Below are 27,807 nucleotides of genomic sequence, written 5' to 3'. Positions count from 1 at the left end.
CCTCTCTGAATGATTCTACTGCATCCAGGCTTGAGAATCACTGGGCTCACTATACTTCCTCCTTCCCATTACCCGCAGGACAAGCCCTGTGTTCCAGCCATCTGTACACTCTTTGGCTCCTCAGAAACATCCCAATCCTTCCAGCTTGTCCACAGAGGCCCAAGAAATGAAAGAGACATTTGAAGGCCTAAGGATCATTCTTTTTATAGCAAATGTGTGCAAGACATAACTGATGCAGGCATTCTTGTTAGCGGCATATAAATGGGTTTGATGAACACAATTTGAATTGCGCTGGAGGGAAAACAGCGGTTCTGAGAGATGTTTACTAATTGCTCTGCATTTGTTACATGATGTAGTAGGAAAAGCACTGCATTTGGAGCCATAAACACGAGATTCTTGTTTCTGTCTGCCTGCTAGCTAGCTTTAGTGCATGAAGAAAATTTCTTTACCCACCTGGACCTCAATTAGCTTACTTGCAGAATGTGGGTGTGGGTGTAGGATTCGAGGATATCTGAAATTCCTTCCACTATCAAGCAGTGATATCAGGACATCACTGCTGTCTCAGAACCTTACAATATTCTTCTAGAAGAAGGCTGTGTCATCTAGTCAGTGAGAGTTTATCTTAAATTTTTAAATCTTTTTATCTAAGAAAAAGTTATGAAATCACAAAAAGCTGTTTTCCCAAATAAAAATTAGGCCAAGGTCTCTCTGTCTCTCTTACTCCCCTTTAAAGAACAGTCTGAGGTAATTTAGAGAATCTAATACTTATGCTTAAATGTTCATTATGGGTTTCTTCAGTAACATGTGTGACCTTGACTTTTAATTATTCAAGAGTGGCAAGTATGGAACCTAAAGTAGATTGTTGACACAAGATGCCTGGAAATAAGGTAACCCTTCTCTCTTTTTCTCAAAGTAGTTTTTGCTGGAAGTATTAAAGATGCATTCATTCTAGAGAAGATTAATTTAGCCCAGTGGTAATTCTGTAATTTAGGCATTATTCATTTTTGCTGACAATGAATATTAGAGGAAGTCCAAGGACATAACCCAATGAGGTTTTTACCGGCTTAGGGCTTGTACAATGCAGATGCCCAGAGACCCAGTGGAAGACCTGTCCTGGAATGGGAACTGCCAGTTTCCTAAAGGGCTGATTTTCAGCCTCCTACCAATGCCTTTCTAAGGCACCAAGGATCAGTAGATGTGCTCTGACAAATCGGCTGAATCGTGCAAGGATCTGCTGAGAAGTCAGCCACTTGATCGTGTGTGGGAATGGGAGCTGGGAGCAGATACTTAGATGTTGATTAATTCTGTGTTTCCAAACTGAGCTCAAAGGTGTCCAGGGTCTTGCAAGATGTCCCAGAGGAGGCCTCAGAAGGAACAGGAGACGCTGAGCAGGGAAGGTCACTAGAACCACCTTCTGATGCAACCTGAGAGGCTGTAATTTTCTGCATTGCACCTCTCTAGGTTTTCTTGGGGGAAATGTCCTGTGGCAAACAAATAAAACCTTGACTTGAACTTCATTGGAAATTGCTCTTCCTTAAAAGTTTTTCTCCAGAATTCTGTCCTTAGGTCTTCTCTCATACTACATCAGCAAGCACTTTCCCTTCTAACACACTATGACTGTTGGTGATGTTTCCTTGTATTGCTTCTACCAAACAACTCTTCCAACCCCACGGAAGTGCATTCTCACCTGACTCAGCCAAGAAGTATTTAACCAGCATCTACTCCTGAGGAGAGCAGCATCCTTTCACCTCCATAAGCAGGACCTACAGGACCTCTTAAAAGGAATCCTCCCCTCTATGAAGATGTATATTTATTTTTAAAATAGCACAAGTTAAAGAAGAGTTCCTTACCATTTGTCTGGGCCCTGAAGTTTAGCCTTAGATTGGCAGATGGGTGTTCATGCTCACCCAGGTCACTTCAGGGGTCAGCAATGAGCGTGGAGGGGCAGGATTCAGCTTGAACTCCCATCCCATTCCCTCCCTGCCTCTCCAGAGCTCACAGGCCAATTAGGCTTTTCACTTCCTTCTTTTTTAATGGGACATTACCTCGGGAGATGGCCTGTATAGGCCCAGAGTAAAAGGCTTCACATTCCAAGGAGTAATCACAAATGGAACAAATCCCTCTAGAAAGTTCACAGGTGCAGCCCGTGAGAATAGTATGTTCCAGCCTGAGGTATTTATGAGCCTGAATACCACAGCTACCGGCTGGCACAGGTGTTTACTGGGAGCTGGACAACCCATTTTTGTCTTGAGGCAGGCTTTTTGCCCCATTACAGTTCCGTTTCAACAGTCTGGTGGTTTTAGATTCACTTCTCCCCTCCCCACACCGCTTAGCCGTAATAAAGATAGGCTATGGAGATCAGATTTCTCTTTGTACACTGTGTTTTCATTCCTTCTGATTAAACATTTCCTGTGTTTTCCTAGCCTGTGACAATCCTGTCAAAGCCTCAGTCCGGTTCTCGAGCCTCCAGCCCTTAGGCTCAATTCTTGTGAAATCAGGATAGGGGCTACAATTCTCTCAAGACTTAGGGCCCAGGTTTTCTTCCTAACAAAACATCTTTGAAGATAACAAGGGATTGTTAATTACTTGGAGATCCCCAGGCCCAGATGCAGGTGTGCCTCATCTTTTGCATAATATATTCCCTGAAATGAGAAAGTATTTTCATGCATGAATGCATACTTAAATTCATTCTTTAAGGGGAGGAAAGAAAACTACTTTTGAAATTGCTTCCTAATTAATCTGTAGGTTTGGATTTTTATAAACATTGAGTTTCCTTCTGGTATAATTGTGATGCCCCCAACCGCCCCCCTCTGAAGGCTGAGAGTTTCCTTCTCCCTGTGAATGCCCCAGTTTCTCCTCTGTTGTCCTGTCCCACAGAGAACGAGCCCAGACTCCCTTCTAGTTTTCTGCCATTGTTCGTCTTACTCTTCCCCGGGCTCACACGGCCTGCTTCTGAATGGTGCCCTTGTGGGTGAGATGCTTCTGAAGCCTATGGCAGGAACAGCGTGTGCCCTGGGGCTGCCTGGTGTGGGATCCTGCTTGTTTGTGGTCGTTTGGCCAAGCCCAGATGGTAGCCTTGGCAGTATGAATAGGATCCATGTCAGTGCCATGTCAGTGTCTTGTTTATCCTAAGGAAGAGAAAGGTGGACAGCATTTAGTTTTGTGATGACTTGTGGCAGCTGATGGCTTTCTTCCTGTGGATGATTTCTGAGCTATGAAAAATCTTGGGATCTGACTCATGCAGAAATTAATGAAGAAGAGACCCTCTCTACAGGATGAGCAATCGGGGTCATTGCTTTGGGACTCCCTCTAGGAACTGTGGCAACTGAGGAATTTGGAGGGGCAGTGCTGGGGATCACACTCACCCCCAATTATTACCGGCAAGTATATTCCTGTCTATTGCCTATTGGTGATGTTTCCTTGCAATGCTTCTACCACCTAAGTGTTGTGTTGGATTTTGTGAGTACCACTGACCAAGACTGACCTTGATGTCCATTTAAACCAGAATTCACTATGTGTAGATATTATGAGACTAGTAAACAGGGGACCTGCCCTCTGTCATGAACCTTGACTTCAACTCCATTGGAAATTGCTCTTAAGTGTTGTCCTCCAGAGTTCTGTCCTTAGGGTGTCTCTCTTACTACATCCTCCATGGGTGATTTCATCTATTCCTGTGGATGTAACTTCCACCTATATGCTGAGGTCTTCTAGATTCAGGCTTCAAGATTTCTCTAAGACATCTAGATTCACATGTATTCACTACCCCTTGTTATCACTATGTGGGTGTCTTCTAGGTGCCTTGAATTAGACATAGAAAGTTTTAACTCATTACCTTCTTCCCCAACCAGGTTTTTCTTCTGTGGCACTTCTTCTGGTGGGTTGCATCATCATCAACACATATACATAAACTCAAGACAGAAACTTAGGCATCAGCCTGGAGCCCTTCCTCTTCCTTTGTTCGCATTTCATGTTACTGACCTGCTTAAAAAATGTCAATGGTTCCTATCTCCTTCAGAATTGAATTGAAACTTTTTAGCATGGCACAAAGGGCCCTTGTCATCAAGACCCTGAGTGTGTTCATATGATCCATGCACTTGCTTCAGCCAAGGGTAGCTTTGGCAGCTTTCTGAATTAACTGTTTTTTTGTACACACAGCCTGTGCATATGGTTTTTTTAAAAATTATTATTATTTTGAGAACACCCTTTGCTTTCTTCTCCTTTACTAATTTCCGTTGCTTCAAGACTGTTTGGTGTCCTCTATAAAGCTTTCTCTGATATATCCCCTTCTCTCTCTAACGATGTCCCATTGTGGGAATTAATAGTTATTACATTTCTGCTAGGGACTTAGTATTTTGAATATATTTACATATCTTATCTTTTTCTCATCTGCTCATTAATCCTGTAAAAAAAGTATCATTATCCTGGTCTAATAATAAGGAAACTGGGCTCATAGAGGTAAAAGAACCGGGGAGCTTATTAAAAATGCAAATTTTCAGGCCTCCTCGCAGGCCTCTGAATGAGAATCTCTGTGGGTTGCTCCAGCAATCTGTTTGAATGGTTTCTCCAGGTGATTCTGAGGCACACTGACGTTTGAGGAGCACTGTATTCCAGAGCTTGAAGGAACTTCATGGACCATGAAGACAGCAGTTCTGGAATGGTGGTTCTCAGGAAAGGACTTTTCTCTCAAGTGCTTGAAAACCAACTTAATGTCACTTAGCGATAGTCAAGATATGATTTTAAGATGGAAATTAGCTGAAGAATGATTTTAAGATGGAAATTAGCTGAAGAATGAACTGGAATATATGGGTTATATGGGAACAGACAAATTATAACCAAATACACCACTGAACTTTAGGAAAATCCTCTTTGGGACCATGACTATAGACTAGATATCTTGTTTGGCTAACAATTACATCTCTTTAAAGTGTCCTCTGGGAAAAGAGTGAATTGGAGGCAGATGCAGATTGTCCCAAGTATGTATCATCTTTTTATTTTAAAGCCACTCACCTTTTCTCCCGGGTTAGCAAATGTTTCACTTTCCAACTTAGGACTATAGGGGTGTGTGACTAGGGTTTAGGGTGATTGTCAGACGTTCTTATTTTTTGTTAGGGGTCTCTTGCAATTGAAAGTCCTTCATTACCAAAGCTATGCATTATTCTCTAAAGAAAATATTTCAGGTCAATATGGGACATTTGGGGAGTAAAAATCCCCAAAAGGATGACCTCCTACTGAGTCAACTTACAGAACTGACCATGATAATAACCAAGAGGTGACACACAGTATGTTACAGGATATTTATGGGGATATTATGGATATGTATTTATAAAAATATAAATATTTTATATATTTATCCTTAATTACTAACACACTGCTGCTGAAAATAATAACAATAATTCCTGCCATCTATTAAGCATCATTTTACGGGTAAGGATACTGAAATTTAGAGAAGCAAAGTAATCTGTCCCAAGTTATAATATGGAGTTATTAACAGGTCTTTGCAGAGAATTCAGGATGATACAAGATGAAAGAAACCTTTTTCTCTCCCACCTACCTCTAACAATATCATACACTCTAAGTATCTTGAAATATCATTTACACTCAGTATTACATCAAAATTTTGGTACTTGTTAAACCTGCCTCTAAATCTTATTACTTAATGCACCAATAAAGAGGTAGAAATATTACTATAGCACAGTTTTTATAAGTGTTCTAATAGCTTTTAACATTATTATATCTCAATAAAGTTATCTACTCTGTAATCTTATGCACTTTATTTTATGCATTTAAAAGCCTCATACTGGCAAATGGTCCACACGCTTCAATCTCAGTTGCTGAAGGGATTTACAATATTAGAAAAGAAAAGGGTAAGAGCCCCTGCGGGTGGTTGGGCTTGAATTCAAACCCAGCTCTGACTGATCATAATACCCTTTTTTCTTTTTTTGTGCTACCTGCCCACTTGGTGTATTTTGGCCCAAGGTTAGCAGTACATTGATGATGCTCTTTGTCAATACTCAGAGTTGCAGCCAACCAGAACTATTCAGGCCATTAGGCACAAAGGGAGAGCAGCTGGGAATAGGGAGGGCCTCTCCCGTTTGTAAGTCACACTCTGGGTTAGTCCTTCAACTGAATCCAAAATACTTTGGCTTTGAGAGTGAACCTGTGTGCCCTGTGAAGGAGGAAATTTCAGAATGATTGGCAGCATTAATAATGTCTATTGAGTGCCAGTATGTGTTGGTTTCTGTCCTGGCACCTTAAGAGAAGCTCAGTAAATATTTATGGGGTAGACACAATGCACAGGCATTGTGATAGGCAGTGTGAAGAAAGAAGGAGAAAGACTGAGTTTCTCTTTCAGACTAAGCAGTCCAACAGGGCAAAAACAAGAGAACTATTTATCAAACTATTTATCAGAAGTTGGGGATGGAGAAGCCCAAGGAAGAGAAGGAACTGGCTAGAGCCACGAAGGGTAGGCAGGGTGGGTGGATTTGGGGGTAGAGGAGGGCCTGGAGCCATACAGGAAAAGGCAGAGTGTCTTTGGCAGAACTCTGATTGACTGTGTTGACTGTCACGCTCTTGGGCAATGGCTTACCAGTCCCTGTGCAACCTGGAGCCCCACAACCTCTCCCACCTCTCCTCATGCTTTCTACCCTTCTCACCCCAGGACAGCTGCTCTTCTTTGAACAGCTCGGGCCTGCTCCCGACTCCTTTCCCAGAAATGCTCTTCCCTTGCTATTTTGGAGGCCCACTTCTTCATCTTGATGTTTTCGAGCAGTTGTTACCTTTGGAGTAAGGCTTTTCTGGTCACCCTGTTGAAAGCCACAATCTGTCTCCTCACCCCAGCACTCCACCCATTTCCTGCTTTAGTCCTCTCCAAAATAGTGATTATCACTGACACTGTACCAATGTTTCTTAAACCTGAGCACTTACCAGAATCACCTAGAGGGCTTATTAAAACACTTGCTAAGCCCAGCCCCACATCTCTGATTCAGTAGCTCTGGGCTCAGGCCCAAGAATTTGCATTTCTAAAAATTTTCCAGGTGATTCTGATGCTGCTGGTCTGGGAACTCGCCTTGAGAACCAGTGTATTATACATTTTATGTCTATTGCCTGTCTCTTTCCCCTAGAAGGTGAGCTGTTTACAGCAGGGATTTTTGTGTTTTGTTCACTGTTGCACTTCCAGTGTCGGAATAGATCCTAGAACATTGAGAATGCATCTGTCGAGTAGAGAGGCAGATGTGGGATCCTGGTGTGCATTGTGAGCTAAGTTTAAAAAAGAAAGTTCAGACCATATCCTCGCTAAATTGCTATAATAGTAATACTTTATTATTATGAATATAACTTTTATTTTAACAAAAACGACTACCAATGATTGAATGTTTCTACTGTGCCAGGCCATTTAACAATGAGGTTGGGAGAGACCGTATGCTTTGCTTTGCCTCAGATCACACAGTACATGTAGTAGGTGGCTTAGGTCTGCCTGACTCCAAAAAGATGACCTTAACCACTGTGCTACAAAGCTGTCTAATGATCGACTTTTGAACTTTCTGTTTCAAAATAGTTACGTTGCAAAGATGATACAGAAAGTTTTCATATACTCTTTATTCAGCTTTCTCTAATGTTAACATCTTATATAACCACAGTACAATTATCAAAACTAGGAGATTAATGTTGGCATAATATTATTAACTAAACTTCAGATTTTATTCAGATCTTACCTGTTTTTCCACAAGAATGTCCGTCATCTGTTCCTGGATTCAATCCAAGATGCCATTGTCTAGCAATTTTTATAGACTTACTACTTGAGAAACTTGAATGTGGGCTGCGAGAAGTCCTGAAGATACAAAGATGAGGAAAGCGCAGTACAGCCCTTGAGGTGCATATGACAGGAAACAGACCCAGGAGTAAAGGGGTCCTCCCGGGACAGAGAGAAGGTCAGGGTGTTCTAAGGGCCAGAGCAAAGACGAAAGGCAGGCCAGCCTTGGAGTTTGAGAAGGCTTCCTGGCAGTTACGCAGGAGGAGCAGCGGGAATAGATACTGAAAGTCACTGAATTTCAGCAGAGGGAAAAGCCAGAGGGTGATGGTGGTTAAGGAGAAGCAATCGGAAGAGACTGGTCAGGAAACATCAAGAACCGAGACATTACCCATCGGTGCTGGGGACTAATGAGGCTCTCTTCCAGGGTGCCAACATAGTGAGCTATTTGTTTGTATTGGAATATTCTGGCTGGAGTGTGTAGGCTAAATGCTTATCTTTTGATAATAAACCTAATTATTTATATAAGGCTTCCTGGGTCTTTTTTTTTTTTTTTTTTTTTTTTTAATGTGGAGATGGAGTCTCACTCTGTCACCCAGGCTGGAGTGCAGTGGCGCAATCTTGGCTCACTGCAACCTCTGCCTCCCGGGCTCAAGCAATTCTCCTGCCTCAGCCTCCCGAGTAGCTGGGATTATAGGCACACCACCATGCCCAGCTAATTTCTTTTGTATTTTAGTAGAAACAGGGTTTCACTGTGTTGCCCAGGCTGGTCTCAAATTCTTGAGCTCAGGTGATCCACTCACCTCAGCCTCCCAAAGTCCAGCGTCATTTTATTATACGATCATGCATCACATAGTGATGTTTTGGTCAATAATAGACCACATATATGATGATGGTCCATAAGATTATAAGGGAGCATATGTAGAAATCTGATATATGGGACTTGATATTGGCATAGAAAGCAGGGGAAATGATTGATATTCAGCAATTGTGCTGGAACATTTGGTTATCTATATGAAAACATATATAAATAAAACCATATATACCATCTAGATTTGTGTAAGTACACTCTATGATGTTTGCTCAAGGACTAAATTGCTTCAGTACACATTTCTCAGAATGTATCCCCAATGTTAAGTGACGTATGACTGTACTTATATATGGGAGGCAGTATAAGAAAGCAGTTAACAGCACAGGCTCTGAAAAGAAGCCTCCTGGGTTGAAATTCCACCTGACTCCACCTATTCCCACTGTATGACTTGGAGAGTTACTTACCTTTCCATGCCTTGCTTTTTCCCACTTGTAAAATGGGAATAACACCAATACCTATCCCACAGTGTTGAAAGGATGAAATGAAATGGTTACTGTAGGCACTTAGCACAGTGCCTGTACACAGTAAACAGTCAATGAACATCAGCTATTATTGTGCAAGTATGTATCTATTTCACACCATGTCTGTATTTAGTAGATGAAAGCCAAGATACCTGAATAGCCTGAATATCATTTTCTAAGAGCTTTCATATATATAGTCTCATCATAACTTCAGCATGATTATTGTACCTGTTTTATAGACAAGGAAAGTAGAACATAGCGAAGTTAAATGACAAACCTACAGTCAAGGAAAAGAGCCAAGTCTTTTATTTACATTCCCAGATTTTTATGCCACTACTGGAACATTGACCAAAGTTCATTAACATAAAGGAACAGTTAGAAAAATAATGAACTGTCTGTTCTTTGGGTCCTATCTAGAAGATTAGCCTTTATCAGCGGTTTTGTTGCATAAAATATTTTATGAGTCTGCCTTCCTGTGGTGAAATGTCAGAGTTGTGAACATTTGAGCAACGTGCAAATGCAGACTGATTTCACTTGCGGAGGGCCAAAGAACCCCTAGGGTTTGACAAATTGTTAGTTGTCATACACAGCTCACAGATTTGGCCCTTGGAGATAAGTCTTAGGGATTGAGCAGACAAGAATCAACTCCCTATGGAACTTCAGGTGAATTGCTTAACCTTTAGAATCCTCAGTTTATTCATCTGGGAAGTGGGAATTCTAATACTGGAGGTATAAAAGACATATACATTGTACAGACCCTAGCATTCAGACAGCATTCATTAAGTGGGAATCATCTCTTCCTACTCCATCCCTTTCTCATAGTTATAAATTATCTTTGACAAAGGGCATGAAATAGCATAGATGTACAAGAAACTCTAAAAAATATAATTTTACCTGAGGTATTAAATGTGAGGTAGGAAGAGACTTTAAAAATCAGTTTTGGGGCAGATAATAAAACCAAGATGTGTTTTTCTCCATTAAAATCTCTGAGAAGTCAGAATCAGCAATTGAATACTGTAGTTCTCACTTTAACTACATTTGAATCTTATTGTGCTGAGGACTGAAATTTTGATTGCATTGGTGACTTCAAGTGTCTCTAGCGGCCTGGTGTTGTTGTGGAGGATAGTGTGGACTGCTATGCTGGACAGATCTCATCAGAAAGTGAGTCCTGACCATAGCAGGCCTCAGCTGACATGTACTTGGGCTCAGAGCTGAATGCTATGTCACCTATGTCTAAAATGTGTTCCGGATGTTTCTCTCAGTGAGGTTTCAAACATATTAATGTGCCCGTGTATATATATGTGAGCATATATGTATATCTGTGTGTATATATGCATATGAAAGGAAAATATATCTGAAATAAATATATAAAAGAAAAGAAATAAAATAAATACGTATATGAAAGGAAATAGCTGGCAAATATTGCAAGACAGCTAGTCACCAAATTCATATCCAAGGATCTTATACACACATCTGTGAGCTGTCCTAACTTCCAAGCTGAATTATCAAAGTGACAGTTCTTAGAAACACCATCCTTTTCTGGTTAAGTGGGCCCATGTTCCAGAGGGAGCTTCCATTTCTGGTGACGGTGACAAAGCTGCTGTTGATCAATATTTGAACAGGCTCCTGCACAGGCAGGGACACACTGAGGGGCACAGGTGCAGATGTGCATGTGGCCTCTTCCCATGGCCTCTCTGGCCTCTCTAACTATACTCGGAACAAACTGTCCAATAGCAAACATTCATTGGAGAACAGGTCAGTGTGGCTGAGGCGACACTAGCCAGCCAGTCCTTGCCCAGATGTGTTATCTGTGCTCCATAGACTCTGGGTTAGCTGGTGGTTACTAGTCACTCAGCTAGTACATTTAGCTGTGCACTGAAACTGGTAGGAGCTGACAGGACAATGTTTCATTTTCCTGCAGGAACTGGCCACTCTCAATTGGCTCTTTTAATATTTAAAATGAATTTCAGATCTGTTCCCAACAATGGATGAATGGGGTCCTCATCTTGCTTGGGTGTTATGCTCTCACCTGTGTTCCCATTTCATGTAATCCTAGGGCTTTGGCTAATATTTACCAGTAACTGGTGATAACAAGAGTGTTCACCTTTCCCTGCTAGACACTTATTTCTGTATGCTGACCTTCATAGTGGGAGTGGGCATCTGAAGACCCATATTCTGATTGTTTTTGTCTCTAGCCAACTAAAACTCATAGAAAAAGCATTTAGCTCTTTTTCATCTGTTTTCAAATCCATTACATATAGATTATTATCCCTGCTCCACTTACCACCTAAGAATGTGGTGGAGATAAAACAGGATCACACGTATAATAAGGTAGCTTAAAAATTAAGAGGCATGCAGAAATGAAGGTGGTGGTACAGTTGTAATGGGGAAGCTTAATTGCTTTGGATTCCACTTCTGCAGAATTCCCGACTACTTAGAGGAAGCAGCACCAAAGTGTACCTTTGCCCTGTTACGAAATAAAGGATTTGTTAAATAATTGAATGATGTGAAATAATATATGAGGAATATGTTTAACCTACTTACGAGAATGATAGGGGTTCATAAACTTAGCAGCAGTCATTTACAAATTAAAAATTCATGAGTCATTCTTCTGTGTTCTCCACAGTCAGTAATGGACTACCTTGACATAGCAACACTTAGCTGCGAAAATAAAAAACATAGCACTAAAAAGGAACTTTCACTTCATCTAACCCCAAAACCTCATTTTACCAGTGATGAGACTGATTTTCAGGGATAAATAACTTGTCCAAGTTCTCTCAATCTGCTGGAAAAACAAAAAATAACCCAAAATTTCGTGTCTGCCACCATTCAAGGCTGACTCCTTTGCTGGCTGGATTAAAGACCAGTTTTTCAGTTCTGAAGGACTAATTCCTGTTTCCTTGCAACAGGAACTTCTACAGAAACACAGACTCACAGGTCATGAAAACTTGAATACTGCCTTCCTTTCTCCGTCGACCAACAGTGGATCCAGGTTTTGTGGGAGGCCTGAAGCTTTTTAAATTTGGGGTTTCCTCCGTCAAAAAAAGAACCAAAAGTATGAGTTAACAATTAGGTACAAATACGAATGTTTGTTTGTTGTAATTTTTTGTTTTTTTAGAGACAGAGTCTCTTCTGTTTCCCAGGTTGGAGTTCAGTAGCACAATCAGAGCTCACTGCAGCCTCAAACTCCTGGGCACGACAGATCCTCCACTTCAGCCTCCCAAGTTGCTGGGTCCACAGGCATGCGCCACCATGCTCTGCTAATTTTAAATGTTTTTGTAGAGACAGGGTCTTGCTATGTTGCCCAGGCTAGTCTTGAACTCCTGGCCTCAAGCAATCCTCCTGCCTCAGCCTCCCAAAGTGCTGGGATTGTAGGTGTTGAGCCACCATGCCTGGCCTACTTATTTAGATTGAGAGAAGAATCACAAGAAATTAAAAATTTTAACGTTGATAGCACAAATATCACAAATCCAGAAAAATAGCGAAATATTTTTATTAACTGCCTGCCACAACTCCAAAAACCTTTTTTAAAAAACATCTTTGGGCTGCAAACTCTTTGATTCTTCATTATAATTTTGAGATATCACTACCTAAGGAGAAGAAAACGATAATTTAACATTTTCTCTGGAATGGTCGATCACAATTTTTTTTAGTTACTGATACTTCTAAAAAATTGTCTTTTAGCTTTCCAACTTGTTATTGGGAATGTCATGAACATTTTTATGATTGTTTTCAAATTTGAAAAAAAGTCTATCATTTCTGTCATATATTAACTGTTCCATATATGTAGGAACACAGGTTCATAGGACAGGTACTCTGTCATTTTGCTCAGAGCACATGCCCTACAAACGTAGGAATTCTCATCAACTCTATTTCTCAAAACTCTCATTCAAAATAACAGCAAAAGGGGCTAATTTTTTTGTAATTGTATACACTACATTTTCAGGCATCTTTATGATGAGAGAGCTTGCAGTCTGATGAGGCGTTGTAAGAACTGAATCTTCCACTTACAACTTTCTACATTCACTGTTTGAAATAATTCTCCATATACAATCTTTGGCTTGATACATTTCAGACTTTATTTCTTCTCCACTTTCCATCTGTAACCGGTGCTGAGCGCTGAAGGACACCTTCTCATTTCCCCATGACCTCCAGCCCTGCATGTGATACCAAGCGGTGGGTGCGTCAGCACAGCGGTGACAGGAGTTTCAGAAAGCCATTTGTGCTCTGGAGTGGTTGGCAGTAACATAACTATGCGTAGAGGTGGCTGTGACCTACACAAATATATCTTCATAAACACAAACTAAACTTGTCCCTCATTCATCTTTCCCTTAACTGCATTCCAGAAATGCCTGTAGCCCCGTCCAATGCTGCCCCACCCAAAGAGATATGTGATGGAGTGGGAATCCGAGTGAAAGAGGCCGCATTCTAAATTGCAGTGAAAATATCTTATCAGCTTTGCAAATTTTACAATGACAGGTGACCATGTAAACGCATTGGCAAGACTCCTTCAGGGCCCTGAAAGGGGCCAATGCAAGGGACAGGTCCTGAGGTTAAGCTTCATTGATCTCATGGTGAAAGGGAGGTCTCTAGCCCATGGAAGAGAAAGAACTATAACTCTCAACATTCTGGACAGAATGTAGCATGCAACTACAAGGGCAGAGCTGAGGCTGTTGTCTGGACAAACTGAGAAGCAAGAAGTCTCAGGTGCTTAGTCCAGGTCAGGTCAATGGTTTCACCAGCAGGTTCCAGCAGCGGTAACTGCAATAGCATGCACTAGAGTGGACTGCTACATTGGACTGCCTGGGAGAGAGGACCCTGTGGTGCTAACTGGGTGTCATCCTGTCTTCAGTCCACTGCAGCTTATGCTTCATGGGCCAAGACATCAATGAAAAACCAAGTTACCAATTCCTTGAAATGACATCACTAGAAAGCAATCACTTTGTTACAATTTAAACATAATATTTGCATCTAAATTTGGACTATCGCATCCTAACAAATGTTCCGTACACATCAACTAATATTAGAGACAGTCTGGTGATCAAAGAGAGAACGTGTTATTAAAAGTAAAATTCTCAGCGAGATGTGGTGGTTCACACCTGTAATCCCAGCACTTTGGGAGGCCGAGGTGGGCAGATTACCTGATGTCAGGACTTCAAGACCAGCCTGGCCAACATAGTACAACCCCATCTCTACCAAAAATACAAAAACGTGCCAGGCATAATGGTGCGTGCCTGTAATCTCAGCTACTGGGGAGGCTGAGGCAGAAGAATCACTTGAATCCGGGAGGTGGAGGTTGCAGTGAGCTGAGATGGTGCTACCGCGCTCTAGCCTGGTGACAGAGCAATATTCCATCTCAAAAATAAATAAATAAATAAAAATAAAAGTAAAATTCTCATGGTGGGTTCAGATCCTACCCAGAAAGCCGTTGTCTTGGGGTCCCATTTCCAATTTATACTAACGGTCTGTTTTACAATATGAGCTTGAAGAAAACTAAAAAAAAAAAATTTTTTTAAGTACTCTGAAATGTGATTTTTTGTCAAGTCAGCTCAGTGTTTGACTCTCAGTAGAACTCAGACTCTTAGGGCAATGAGCCCCACCTGTATCTCCTGCTTTCCATTCTTTCTTCAGTCTCCATATTGGCATTTCTGCCCTATTGCAACAGCCTTTTAACCGAGCTCTCAGAATCCAGATCTTGCTCCCCTAGTCCATCCTATACTTTGTTGCCACTTAAATGCTTTGAACTGGCCTTGATTAGGTTCTCCCTTCCTCGCCAGCTTCATTGGCTCTTCCCTGACCACTGCAGGCTAGCGGTGGTGTCCAGGACACTGTGTCCATCCTGCAGCCTTGAGGGGAGCGCACTGAGGACAACGCTGCCACAATGAGGATAGCAGAGAGGAAAAATGGAAAGAGCCTGAATCACGGAGACTCAGTCAACCCTAGAGCTGCTCTACCTTGGGACTTTTTTTTTTTTTTTTTTTTTTTTTTTTTTTTTTTTTTTTTTGAGACGGAGTCTTGCTCTGTCGCCCAGGCTGGAGTGCAGCAGTGGCCGGATCTCAGCTCACTGAAAGCTCTGCCTCCTGGGTTCACGCCATTCTCCTGCCTCAGCCTCCCGAGTAGCTGGGACTACAGGCGCCCGCCACCTTGCCCGGCTAGTTTATTTTTGTATTTTTTAGTAGAAACGGGGTTTCACCGTGTTAGCCAGGATGGTCTCGATCTTGTGACCTCGAGATCTGCCTGTCTCGGCCTCCCAAAGTGCTAGGATTACGGCTTGAGCCACCGCTCCCGGCCGGGACTTCTTAATGTGTGTAAAAGGACATTTTCCTCATTGTTGAAGCCATTTTGATCAGTTTTCTGTAAATTGTAGCCAAAAGCATTGAAAATTCTGCTATTTTGCTAACTTGGGCAGGAAGAAGGAGCAGGATATACCATGTCCACTTGGTATTTTTAGACATCACACAGAGATAGTACATAATGATGGAAGAGACACATGCAAAAAAGAAGCAGTTATGAAATCAATCCCTATGGAGCTGAAGTAGGAGCTTTTCTAAGGCAAAAGGCTGGGTTTATGAGAGGTGTTGCTGAGTAAAAAGCAACAAGAGCTCTGTAGAGGCTGTCTGTGGCTTTGTTCTATTGAGGACTTCTTTTGCTCTTCCTTTTTGCTCTGTTCTATGGGGAATCATTTCTTGTGGTTCAAGTAAGGCTGAACCTGTCACAAGAGTGGGCTGGAGATGGAGGCCTGGCCAGCGGGACCTGGCACCCCTCAAGCCACAGTGATTGGTTGAGAAATAGACATGTGGATTTTCACTAAGATTTGATATGGTTAAAATAGACCCTGGGAGAAAGTAAGGGTGCTCTTCTCCCTACTCCCAGGGTCATGGGTTGTAAGGTTGCTATCCAGAGGAGACAGCCCTATGAAAGTAAAGCCAGAGTCAGAACTCAGAGGAAAGTTGCACTGAGAAATGGGGAAGATAGAGCCCTTGAGTGCAGCCATGCCTGAGGCCAAAGTCTACCTTTAGACTTGTCATGACCATGAACACATTTTGTCCTTGATGTGCATAAGTCAATTTGCACTGATTTTCTGTCAGTGGAAGAGGGAAGCCCTGGATCTGCCATTGTGATCAGAGTGAGGCTAGGTGGAGAAAAATGTGCAGGAGATAAGAAACCATGAAGGCATCATCAGACCTGGTGCAGTAGTCACAGCCTGGTAAGTAGACAGGCATAGGTTTGGAACTATTTGAGTTTTAACACCAACACCAATTTATCTACTTACCACATTGATGAATCTGAGAAGGCCACCTACACATTCTGAGTCTCAGTTTTTCCATGTATAATGTGGGAAGAGACTACTTGCGTTACAAGTTTGTTGTGAGAATTAAGAAAACATATGTAAAATCCCTAGTACAGAAGCAGGCAGATAATGCTCCCTTAAGAGATGTTAGTTCCTGGCATCATAGAAAACACATATCAAAGTTACTGCAATAAAAATGTTGAAATTTACTACAAATGTTCCTTGAATTTTCTTTTCTCCTTACCACCTTTTGCTTTTATCTCTTTCTCTGGCTATTTATCCTACTAGTTTCCACTGAAAATAATAACTCCCATTATTAGAGCATGTACTTTGTCCTAGTACTTTACATACATTATCTCTAATCTTGACAGTAGTGAATCAAAGCAGGTAGCAACCATTTTACAGGTTGGGAGATGTGTGTTCAGAGAGATTAGTGACTGGTCTACCCTGTTAGTGTAAGACAAAGCAAGAATAGCATTTTGATGCAACTGGTGGGGGAGGAGAAACCTCAGTGGCGTTGTTTACTGTTGGAATTTTTCTTTCTCAGGAGAATTATGAAAGACATACTGTTGTTTTAAATTTCAAACCACAGTTACCTGTGTAACTAAAGAACCTGTAAGTCCCTCAATAGGAAAAAGTGGAAACTGACCCAGAGGATGCCAGACAGCAGGATATATCCAATTGCAGTTCTTACCAGCATACAGGTAAGATAGTGCTCTTGAACTTCACGTAGGCTAATCCAAAATTGAGATTTTTAGATGAAATTAATTCCAATTAAATTTTAAAAATACTTTAGAATTATGGAAGTAGAAGATGAGATTCAAGCTAAGTGGACTTTTCTTTCATCATTATAAAAGTCTACAAAGCCCAAATATCTACCATTATCTTCACCATTCCCTTTCTCCACTTCCCACTGCAATCTCTTTTTTCTTTTTTTAATATAGGTGATCCAATTCTGATCTGCTTCACTATCTTTATTAGGTCATAATGAAACTATTTTTGTTCCTATGGAAACACAAAAGTTGCAAAGACATGTCTGAGGATGTTGGTTGCAGTCTGTTTATAATAACAAAAAAGTGCCTGTCTTTATTGCTGATGTCCAGCAATAACGGGAGTATTACCCTAAGTGGAATGCTATGCTCCAGCTAAAAGAAGAGTTAGGGCTGTAGGTACTAACATAGGGTAATGTTGACAATATATTTGTATGTTTCAAAAGTTAAGTTGCAGGATGATACTCAGGATATAACCTTATTTTTATATAAAAATAAAGAGAAAAGACTTTTTATAAAGGAAAAACCCAGAAGGAAGAACACCGACCTATTACTAGCGGTTATTGAATTATTGTTTGGAGTGGTATCACAAAGGACTTTTTGCTTTAAACATTTCCATATAATTGTGAGATTGGGCCTTATTTTTTTTTTTAACAATGAGCCAGTTTTATTTCTATATTCAGAAAATAAAATTAAGATTTTTTAAAGTTGAAATTCACATCAAATTGATCAGTACTCAAGAGGGTATGATAAGTTATTAATTGAAATTGTTGGGAATATTAGTCTCTGTATTCTATGTACTTTGTCCTGTGTTTGTTTTCACAGCTCAGAATCATTTTTCTAATTATTGACTTTGTGTGAAGTTTTCCTCTTTGTGTAACAGCCTGCTGGCCTTGGAACCCAGCCGCTCTGTCTCCTGATGTACTGGTGCTTCCTTTGTCTTAACTTGGAAAGATCCCACCCAGCGTGTTACAGCCACTTCGTTCTTCTATCTGTAAGATATCAGTATCACATCTATGGTTCCCAAGTACAATTAAAGCAAGATGAAATTTTTTAAAAATTGGCCAGGTACTGCGGGTCGTGCTTGGAATCCCAGCACTTTGGGATCGCTTGGGGTCAGGAGTTTGAGAACAGCCTGGGCAATATAGCAAGACCCATCTCTATTAAAAATAATAATCATAAATTTTTTTCTCCCTGAATATTTAGATCAGATACTTACTTTACCTTCATTCTCTAACATGTATTCTGCACCTGCCTCTTCCCAAGCACTTGATAGGTGAGGCACAGTCTCTGTGCCAAGGTGCGGAAAGCATCCTGGTAGAGACAGACAGGTGGGCCGCAAGAGTGACAACACAAGGTGACACCTGTATTGTTACACATGCTGTCTTAGAACCCAAATGTGTGTCTGTATTAGATGATGGAAGTGCGAAGATGAGTAAGATATGATCCCTGACCCCAGAGGCTTATAGTCTAAGCAGATATCCAGTAGAAATATGATACAAACCATACAGGTAATTTAAATTTTTCTAGTAGTCACAATAAAAAAAAGAAATAGAAGAAATTAATTTTAATCATATATTTAATTTAACTCACTATTTAATATTATCTTGTTTAATTTTTATTTTTTCTGGTTCTCTCTCTTTTTTTAACATTTTAAAAATATTTATTTATATATTTATTTACTTATTTTTGAGACAGCGTCTCACTCTGTCACCCAGGGTGGAGTGCAGTGGCTCGGTCATGGTTCACTGCAGCCTCAACCTCCTGGGCTCAGGCAATCCTCCTGCCTCAGCCTCCTGAGGAGCCAGGACTATAGGCACCTGCCATGATGCCCAGCTAATTAAAAAAAATTTTTTTTAGATACAGGGTCTCCTTGTGTTGCCCAGGCTGGTCTCAAACTCCAAGTGATCCTCCTGCTCCTAGGCCTCCCAAAGTGCTGTCATAACAGGTGTGAGCCACCACACCCGGCCTGTAATATTATCATTCCAACATATGATCTCCAACAAGAGAAACATGATCATTGAGGTATTTTATGTTATCTCTTTCATGCTATTTCACATGTAGTATGTATCTGTTATTTACAATACATCTCTATTCAGACTAGACACAGTTCAAGTGCTCAGTAGGCACACGTGGCCAGTGGCTACCACATTGAACAGGGCAGATCTAAGGGGAAGATGAACTTATAAATAGATCATTTTGCAACAACATATTCAGAGCTCCCATAGGGCATGCCTAGCCTAGGTAGCTGTGGGGGATAGTCCTCACTTACTGGGCTGGGATGTGTGGGGGAGGAGGGAAGGGTCAGGGAAGACTTCCTGGAGGAAGTGGCATGTGATCAGTGGTAGGCAGATGCACTGTGGGAAGACCATGTTTAGACGTGAAATACACCTGAAGATGTGCTCAGTGGCTTCAAACACTGCAGTGCATGAAGGGCTCATCACTACTTTGGTGGTTATAGCTTAAAAAGTAAAACAGAAGAACAGAATTTTTTTTCTAAGGGAAGCTTTTAGAGGGTAGGACAGGAATGAAGTAGAAGGGGAAGCGCAGAGGAAGGGCCAGTAGAGAGGGAAGCTTTGCTACTCAAGGGTAAACTTGACCTGAGACCAGAAAGGTAAGGAGCATTTTGCCTGGGCAGTACCCAGTTAGTGGAGGGCAGGCTGGATTTCAGTCCCTGGTGGGCCCTGCAACTAGGCCTTTTATGGATTCCACGGGCTGCACAAACTTGCATGGTGACATTCATTCTGCTGTTCTGTTAGGCTGCCCCCTCTTAGGCTGGGCTGTTTCTCCACATTTACATGAAAATAAGTGTACTGGAGCTGGTTAGAGAATGGGACTCTGATTATCTTTTTCTGGGGTTTGTCCATAGGTGTAAGTTTCTAAGTGTGCTTAAACCTTGCCGGGATGCCCCATAAGGACCAGGGAAAAATACAGTCCATGCCTTCTGGGGGCCTGTCTTTCCAAACACTAGCTTTAAACTGGCACTGCCATTTAAAGGGCATCCGTGCTTGCAGACCTGGAGAATGAATGCCACACGTGCTTAGCATATGTCTAGGCTGTGGTTATCTGAGCAGGCCACCAATCCACTGTGCAACCTTCGACCAGTCACCTTGCCCCTGTGCATTTCCTCTCTTCCTCTGTGAAAGTTGGGGTTGGGATAGATGACAAAACTCACGGTGTTGTGACTAGGAATCTGTAACTAACTGGAGCAAACTTGCCCTTAGCAAACAATGCCCTAGGCTGTCCCCAGTCTCCAGCCCCCAATGACCATACACACAAACCTGAACATTTGGTCCTCTCAACCTCTCCTGAGCAAACTGCTTGCTGAAACCCAGGGAAATCTGGTTTCAGATTTCCTTACGCAACAGTCTTTTCCTCACTTTATTCTGCTGGTGCTTTAAGAAACACAATATTGGCAAAAGGGATTATGCTCAGAATAATTCCTAGGAACTGGATGGACCAGTTTGTTGAGAAGCCCAGGGCACCTTCAATTAGGGACTGGCATCTCTCTCCTCCCCCAGTGCTCCCCTCTCGCTGGGATGTGATGAGATGACAACCAGGAGTCAGGCTAGGTCACAGGATGAGAAGTCTCAACTGGCTGAAGCTGCCTGGGACAGCTCTAGAGTATCCTTGCCTTGGCCTCGGCTCACTGGGGCTTTAATAATGCAATAATAACCAGCGTCTAAAGCACACAAGGCTTTTGGAAAGAAGGAGATAAAAGCGACTTTGTTCTGTTCTTGCCCAGAACAGCATACATCCATAGGTGTTCCCACAGAAACTGGCCACGTGGCTGCGGCTGTTGTTGGATTTCCCCTCCTTCTCTCTTACTGAGGCGCTATAGATAGCTTAGAATGAAAACGGCACCCAGAAGACACACTTTAAAAAGAAAGGAGAAGGCCGGGCGCGGTGGCTCATGCCTGTAATCCCAGCACCTTGGGAGGCCGAGGCGGGAGGATCACAGGGTCAGCAGTTCAAGACTAGCCTGGCCAACATAGTGAAACCCCATCTTTACTAAAAATACAAAAATTAGCTGGGTGTGGTGTCACACGCCTATAATCCCAGTTACTTGGGAGGCTGAGGCAGGAGAATTACTTGAACCTGGGAGGCAGAGGTTGCAGTGACCGAGATGGGGTTTGGGGGTGGGGAGAGAAAGAAAGCAGAAGAGGGAAGAGCAGACGGAGAGCTGGATGTGCTTTCTGCTGAGCGCTTCTCTTCCAAAGACTGCTGGCCCCTGCAGGGTGCTGTGTCCACTCCATCAAAAAGTCATCACCGGCCCACTGTGACCCTTACTGCAGTCAGAGCGTGGGTGGCTGCACAGACAAAACCATTTCTCCTCCACGCTCTGCATTCTGCAGACCTCATCACCGCACACCCCGTGGAGGGGCAGCCAGTGCTCACTTTGCCCTCCCTACCACTGGGACCCTGCCCTGCCTCCCTCCCCGCCCCCAGCTTCCCGGCCCCCACTTGCCCAAAGGCCTAGGTTATACAGTGGCTTCTTCATCCCTAATTCATTCATTTTGTTCTTTGCAGAAGGAAAACCCCTCTGCTTAGGGCAGAAACCACTCTCCACTACGTAGAGTCCAAATTGAGAACTGGATGGTGGGTGGGATTAGCCCAGATGGACCCACTTCTGCCTCTTGTGTTACAGAATGAGAAACAGAGCCCGGAGAGCAAAGTGATGGGGCCAAGGAGACATAGCTGGGGGCATGGTGGGAGCTATTAAGCCCTATGCTTATTGCTATGTGTGTGTAAAAACAACAAGGTGTTCATTTATAACCTCAATTATCATCTTAAGGAGCGTGGGCCCTATAAACTGTGCTGGGGGAGGAGTGGGTCTTTATTTAAGCTGTGTTGTGGGTTGATAAAGAAACTCTTGGTGGCTGACCAGCAATAGAGGAATTTGCAGAACATGTATGTCTAGTAGGTCTTTTTTTTTTTTTTTCCTTTAATTATTTGCTGTGAAGTCCTTCTCTCTCCCTCATGAAACTGTCAGGAGATTCTTCAGTGCTCATTAATGTTATGTGAGTGGATCTTGGCGAGGCATTCGAGTTGCTGAGATCTGTGTCCAAGTTGACATGCCGTGAACAGACAGCTGCTACAAATGCCTGGTTGAGAGAATGAGGAGTCAGCTGTCACATGTCTACATGTGACATCTGGGTGCTACATGGAAGTCCACAGGGGGCTGACAGCCCTTGTCATAATGGGCCTATTTAGAACTGATTTTGAGTTTGCACGTGGTCTTATAGCTGTTTCCAGTCAGTCAGAAAGAGTTGCAGCATTTCCCACAGCTGCATGCCAGGCGAGATATCTTTGGCTGTCTTTCTCAGCTTCTGGGCTGTCTGGACGGAAGCCTCCCTCAGGCCATTCTAATTTGCAGTTCCATTTACCAGTGGGCTGCTTTCATGTTCCTCTCTCGGCCAAACATTACTCCTACATGCTCACTACATCATTGTGGGACTGGGACAATGCATGCTTCAGCATTGGGAAATGGAATGTCTTTCAAAAAATTCATTATGTTAAAAATACTATATTGATGGTTTCTCCTCCCTGTTCCAAACTGCTATGGTTTCCTATTGCCTATGATATCAAGTCTAAGGTCTCGATCCTGTTATTTAAAGTCATTTACTTTTTGGCCTTAACCCACATGCATTCATTTATTCATTCATTCACCAAATACCACTTTGGCCAACAAATTTAAGGTGCTTCAGTAGCTTTTATCTCCTACTTAAAATAATTTCCATTCTACCTTTCCCTAAGGAGTCCATGAGAAATTTCATCTTTATGCCGCCATCCATGCTAATCTGGGCTCCTGGATTTCTCTTTCCCTCTGCCCTGCCTGGCTGAATCCATTTCCCTCAGCTCTTAGCTCGCAGTGAATAGCATTCAAACAGTCACCTGGAAATGAAGTTCAAGGAGTGGCTGTAAGGCTATACCTGGATTTAGACCAGAGCTGGCAAGACATCAAGTTCCAAGGCAGATCCAGGGACTAGCTGCTCCACCTCTCTTGTTTTGGTTGAATGGTCTCTCTTTTTCTCATGCTATTGTCACTTATGTTGAGTGTTTGCTCCACTATTGACCAGCTTGTTCTATCTACTCATGACTTTGGCTTACTCGTGGTTTTGGCTTGCCCTGGACTCTCTGATCCCTCCGTTACCTTAAAGTAACACTGGAGGCAAGTCTTTTAGCATCTGCCTGTGCTGCCAGCTCTCTCATTTTGGTTTTTCAATTTCAGATTCCAGAAAGGAATCTTGTTGATGCAGATTATCTTTTTATGTGGGTCCAAGTTGTAGATCTCAGGCTGCCCAAATATGAACCACAGCCTTGAATCAGACACTTTTTCTGGTTACTCAATCTTGTGGCTGGCGGACAAGAATCCAGCTCCCTCAATGGGGACCGGAATTGGGATACTTCCATATGGGCAGCTTCAGGCACGAGCTGGCACACACCTGGATTACAATGGCCTTGAAAGCCTAGCTTATGTCATTGCTGGGCACAGTGGCTTATGCCTGTAATCCTAGCACTTTGGGAGGCTGAGGCGAGCCGATCACCTGAGGTCAGAAGTTTGAGACCAGCCTGGCCAAGATGGTGAAACCCTGTCTCTACTAAAAATACAAAAATTATCCGAGTACGGTGGTGCATGCCTATAATCCCAGCTACTCAGGAGGCTGAGGCACAAGAATCACTTGAACCTGGGAGGTGGAGGTTGCAGAAAGTTGAGATCTAGCCACTGCACTCCAGCCTGGGTGACAGAGTGAGACTCTGTCTCAAAAAAAAAAAAAAAAAAAAAGAAAAAAGCCTAACTCAGGTCATATCTCCTCTGTATTTCTCTTCTCAATTACTTCCTCACTTATTTAGTATTTATACTATTGTACTGTATTTTTAGTTATTTATGTCCATGCATTTGTCTTTTGTAACCTAGATGATTAATAACTTAAGTTCTGAAACTTAAAATAGAAGCCCAAGAGCCATAAAACCAAGGCTAAATGACCACCCAACCTGAATTCTTAGTGGCATTATGATTTCAAATATTCTCTAGTACTGTCCCTGGAAATTGTTGAAATATTTCAAGAATCCCAATGTTTTTGAACTTTTGTCTGCTTCTCAGAATATCTCGTATGTGGAAGTGACACAAAAGTTTTATGTCTCGCTCTCTTTTCCATTTTGCAAGATGGCGGGTAAAAAAGTTGAGAAGCCAGATACTAAAGAAAAGAAACCCGAAGCCAAGAAGGCTGATGCTGGTGGCAAGGTGAAAAAGGGTAACCTCAAGGCTAAGAAGCCCAAGAAGGGGAAGCCCCATTGCAGCCGCAACCCTGTCCTTGTCAGAGGAATTGGCAGGTATTCCCGACTTGCCATGTATTCCAGAAAGGCCATGTACAAGAGGAAGTACTCAGCTGCTAAATCTAAGGTTGAAAAGAAAAAGAAGGAGAAGGTTCTTGCAACTCTTACAAACCCAGTTGGTGGTGACAAGAACGGCAGTACCCGGGTGGCTAAACTTCGCAAAATGCCTAGATATTATCCTACTGAAGATGTGCCTCAAAAGCTGTTGAGCCACGGCAAAAAACCCTTCAGTCAGCATGTGAGAAAACTGCGAGCCAGCATTACCCCCGAGACCATTCTGATCATCCTCACTGGACGCCACAGGGGCAAGAGGGTGGTTTTCTTGAAGCAGCTGGCTAGTGGCTTGTTACTTGTGACTGGACCTCTGGTCCTCAATCGAGTTCCTCTACGAAGAACACACCAGAAATTTGTCATTGCCACCTCAACCAAAATCGACATCAGCAATGTCAAAATCCCAAAACATCTTACTGATGCTTACTTCAAGAAGAAGAAGCTGCGGAAGCCCAGACACCAGGAAGGTGAGATCTTCGACACAGAAAAAGAGAAATACGAGATTACAGAGCAGCCCAAGATTGATCAGAAAGCTGTGGACTCACAGATTCTACCAAAAATCAAAGCTGTTCCTCAGCTCCAGGGCTACCTGTGATCTGTGTTTGCCCTGACGAATGGAATTTATCCTCACAAATTGGTGTTCAAAATGTCTTAAGAACCTCATTAAATAGCTAACTACAAAAAAAAAAAAAGTTTTATGTCTCAATTTTTGAGGTTGAAAACATGGCTGCAGTATTCCCTAAATGTGGTGATAGAGGGCAGTTGACATTGGAGAGAGAATAAAGAAGCAGAATGTTTGGTGTGGTAACTCATTGGCTATAGTTGAAGAGGAAGAGTGTAAACTTTATTAATAGAATTACCCATGTTTTCAGCTTGGGTGCTTAGATGGGAAATGGGAAGAGAATTCTAAAATCAGAAAATGGGAGGAAGGTTGAATGTGATCCATATTTTATAGACCTTCAATATTACATAGACAAAATTTATTTAGTGCTCACTCTTCATCATGCACTGGGCTAGGGCAGTTGATACCAACGTGAATAAGACATAGTACCTGCCATCGAAGTATTTTGTCCAGACGGGGAGATATTTGGAAAAACAAAAGATTGTAATTTAATACAATGTGCTAAGTACCATAATGAAAAGAGACTCGTGCAAGTATAGTGGTAGGCCAAAAAGAAGAATAATCTAGACCTCTTGGGAAGGTCTTAGAAAATTTAAGAGGAGAAGACACTTAAGAAGACACTGTGAAGGATGATCAGGTGATTGGGGAGGACACTCTTGACATCAGAAATATCTTTTGAAAGGTCGAGGTAATAATCAGAGGACTGATAGGAAACAAAGGTGAGATCAGATCCTGGAGAACCTTAAAAGGCAAGCTAGTGAGTCTGGATTTTATTCTCCAGGGAAAAGGGAGCCATTGAAGAGTTTTAAGCATGACAGTAAGGTGGGCAGATTTGCAGTTATAAAATAATCACTCAGGTAGCAGTGTGAAGGATGAATTAGATGGGGATGAGACAGAAGGCAGAGAACATGGTTAGGAGGTTGCTGCAATAGTTCACCAGAGAGATTAAGAAAGTTAGATCTGAGGGAGTTGCAGTAGTGAGAGAAGAGAAGAGAAGGCTGGAGAGATGTTACAGAAATAGAATGCATAAGACTTGGCAACTCACTGGATGGAAGGATGGGAAAGAAGAAGTCCTGTGTAATTGGGCAGATGGTGATAATAATATCTAGAACCAAAAATACAGAAGTTGGGTTTGGACAAACTAATGTTCTCCACCAGACTGCTGTTTCCCTGAGAACAGGGACTATGTTTTATTCACTTTTACATTACCTGTACCTAGTACAGTATGTGGAATGCCTACTGATTACAGAGTTTTGAGCATGTGGGTTTAAAACATCTGAGGGATATCCAGGTAGACACATCCAGTACTTAGCTTTGAAATTCAAGTGAGACAGAGAACTGAGCTTTAGAGGCACATTTGGGAATCATCAATGATAAGTGAGCTCACCGAGGGAGTAGACCAAAGGATGTTTGGAAGAAGACCTTGAGTAATAGCAATATTTAAGGGGCAGTTAAAAGAAGAGGAGTCATTTGCAAAAATAGGAACATGGTGTCATGGTGTCCTGGAGGCCAAAGGGCAGAGAGTATCCAGAACATGGGAGAGGTAAACAGGATCAAAGGTCACTAAGAGGTCATAGCTCCCAGGAAGTCTCAATGCAGTTAACTGGCTGGGCTCTGACCTCAGAATAAGATTGCCATTCTAGCAAACCCAGTCCACATAGATATAGTCTGGGGCCCACGGCCTCAGTTTCCTCATTCAAAAAGCCATAGCATCAGAAGACTAAATCTGTCCTGCTTTTTACACAATGCTGTTGTAAGGATTGAATGAGATAATATGGTAGTAGTTCACAAAATTTTTGGCTTCAGGACTACTTTATACTCTTAACTTATCAATAACACAAACAAGCTTTGTTTTGCATATATCTGTCAAGATGTGCCATATTATAAATTAAAATAAGAAATTTTAAAAATTCAACTCATTTAAAATTAGCAATAATAAACCATTCTATGTTAACATAAATATTTCATAAAGTATCACTATATTCTCAAAAACAACTTAGAGAAAAGAGTGGCATTGTTTTATAGTTTATAAATTTCTGGAATGCCTGGCTTAATAGAAACAGCACTTTCTCCTATCTGCATCTGCATTCACTCTGTTATGATATCACATGTCATGTAACCTCTAGAAAATCCTACTGTACTCTTATGAGAGAATAAAAGCCACAAAGGGCAAATAACAACTTGGTATTCTTATAAAAATGGTTTTATTCTTAAGGATCACCTGAAAACATCTCAGTGATGCTCAGATATTTCCAGACCAGACTTTGAGAATTGCTGACATACGTGAATTCACATTGGAACCTAGAAAGTTCACAAAACAGTGTTTTGATCACCCTGAAAACCTATACCTTGGGAATCAAAAAGGAATCTCTCTCACGTGGCTACAGTTTGCCCCCAGAAGAACATTGTGTATGAATAACATTGTTCCAAACAGGTCCTCAGGCCAAGATAGAGTTTCTAGTCCAGATTTCTTACTTTCTCCTTCCTGGCAATTAAATGAAAAATGTAAATGAGAATGTGCTATAAAAATGCAGGCTGTTAATCCAAACTGTAAGTTAAGATCTTGTTATTTCCAGGCCAACCACAAAGAAAATAACTCTCTCTCTCTAAATATATATATCTCCTTGCTCTCTCTCTCTCTCTCTCTATATATATA

The 27,807-nt window shown here is 41.9% G+C and overlaps 2 protein-coding genes across 2 annotated transcripts in view; both read left to right on the top strand.

The window, feature by feature from the left end:
• The window catches only part of NGF (nerve growth factor), a 1,213,865-nt gene that overhangs the window by 186,866 nt on the left and 999,192 nt on the right, over nucleotides 1–27,807 (top strand). The gene's annotated exons all lie outside the window — the stretch shown is intronic.
• On the top strand, nucleotides 17,409–25,221 carry LOC126930756 (60S ribosomal protein L6-like). The gene is made up of 3 exons (XM_050748259.1): nucleotides 17,409–17,552; nucleotides 17,966–18,134; nucleotides 24,309–25,221. Exons 2-3 carry the CDS (start codon nucleotides 18,060–18,062, stop codon nucleotides 25,122–25,124), a joined length of 891 nt encoding a protein of 296 aa, XP_050604216.1. The 5' UTR covers nucleotides 17,409–17,552; nucleotides 17,966–18,059; the 3' UTR covers nucleotides 25,125–25,221.

The sequence above is a fragment of the Macaca thibetana genome, chromosome 1 (genome assembly GCF_024542745.1).
Source record: "Macaca thibetana thibetana isolate TM-01 chromosome 1, ASM2454274v1, whole genome shotgun sequence".
In the NCBI taxonomy this organism is placed as follows: domain Eukaryota; kingdom Metazoa; phylum Chordata; class Mammalia; order Primates; family Cercopithecidae; genus Macaca; species Macaca thibetana.
The sequence above is the reverse complement of the archived record's forward strand: the minus strand, read 5'-3'. Positions and strand labels throughout refer to the sequence as shown.

What these genes read in the sequence shown, in the direction of transcription:
- LOC126930756 (XM_050748259.1), top strand. Translation starts at nt 18,060, where the DNA reads ATGTACTGGTGCTTCCTTTGTCTTAACTTGGAAAGATCCCACCCAGCG. An exon ending in GCCACTTCGTTCTTCTATCT is followed by an intron (nt 18,135 to 24,308) that starts GTAAGATATCAG and finishes CCATTTTGCAAG; the next exon opens with ATGGCGGGTAAAAAAGTTGA.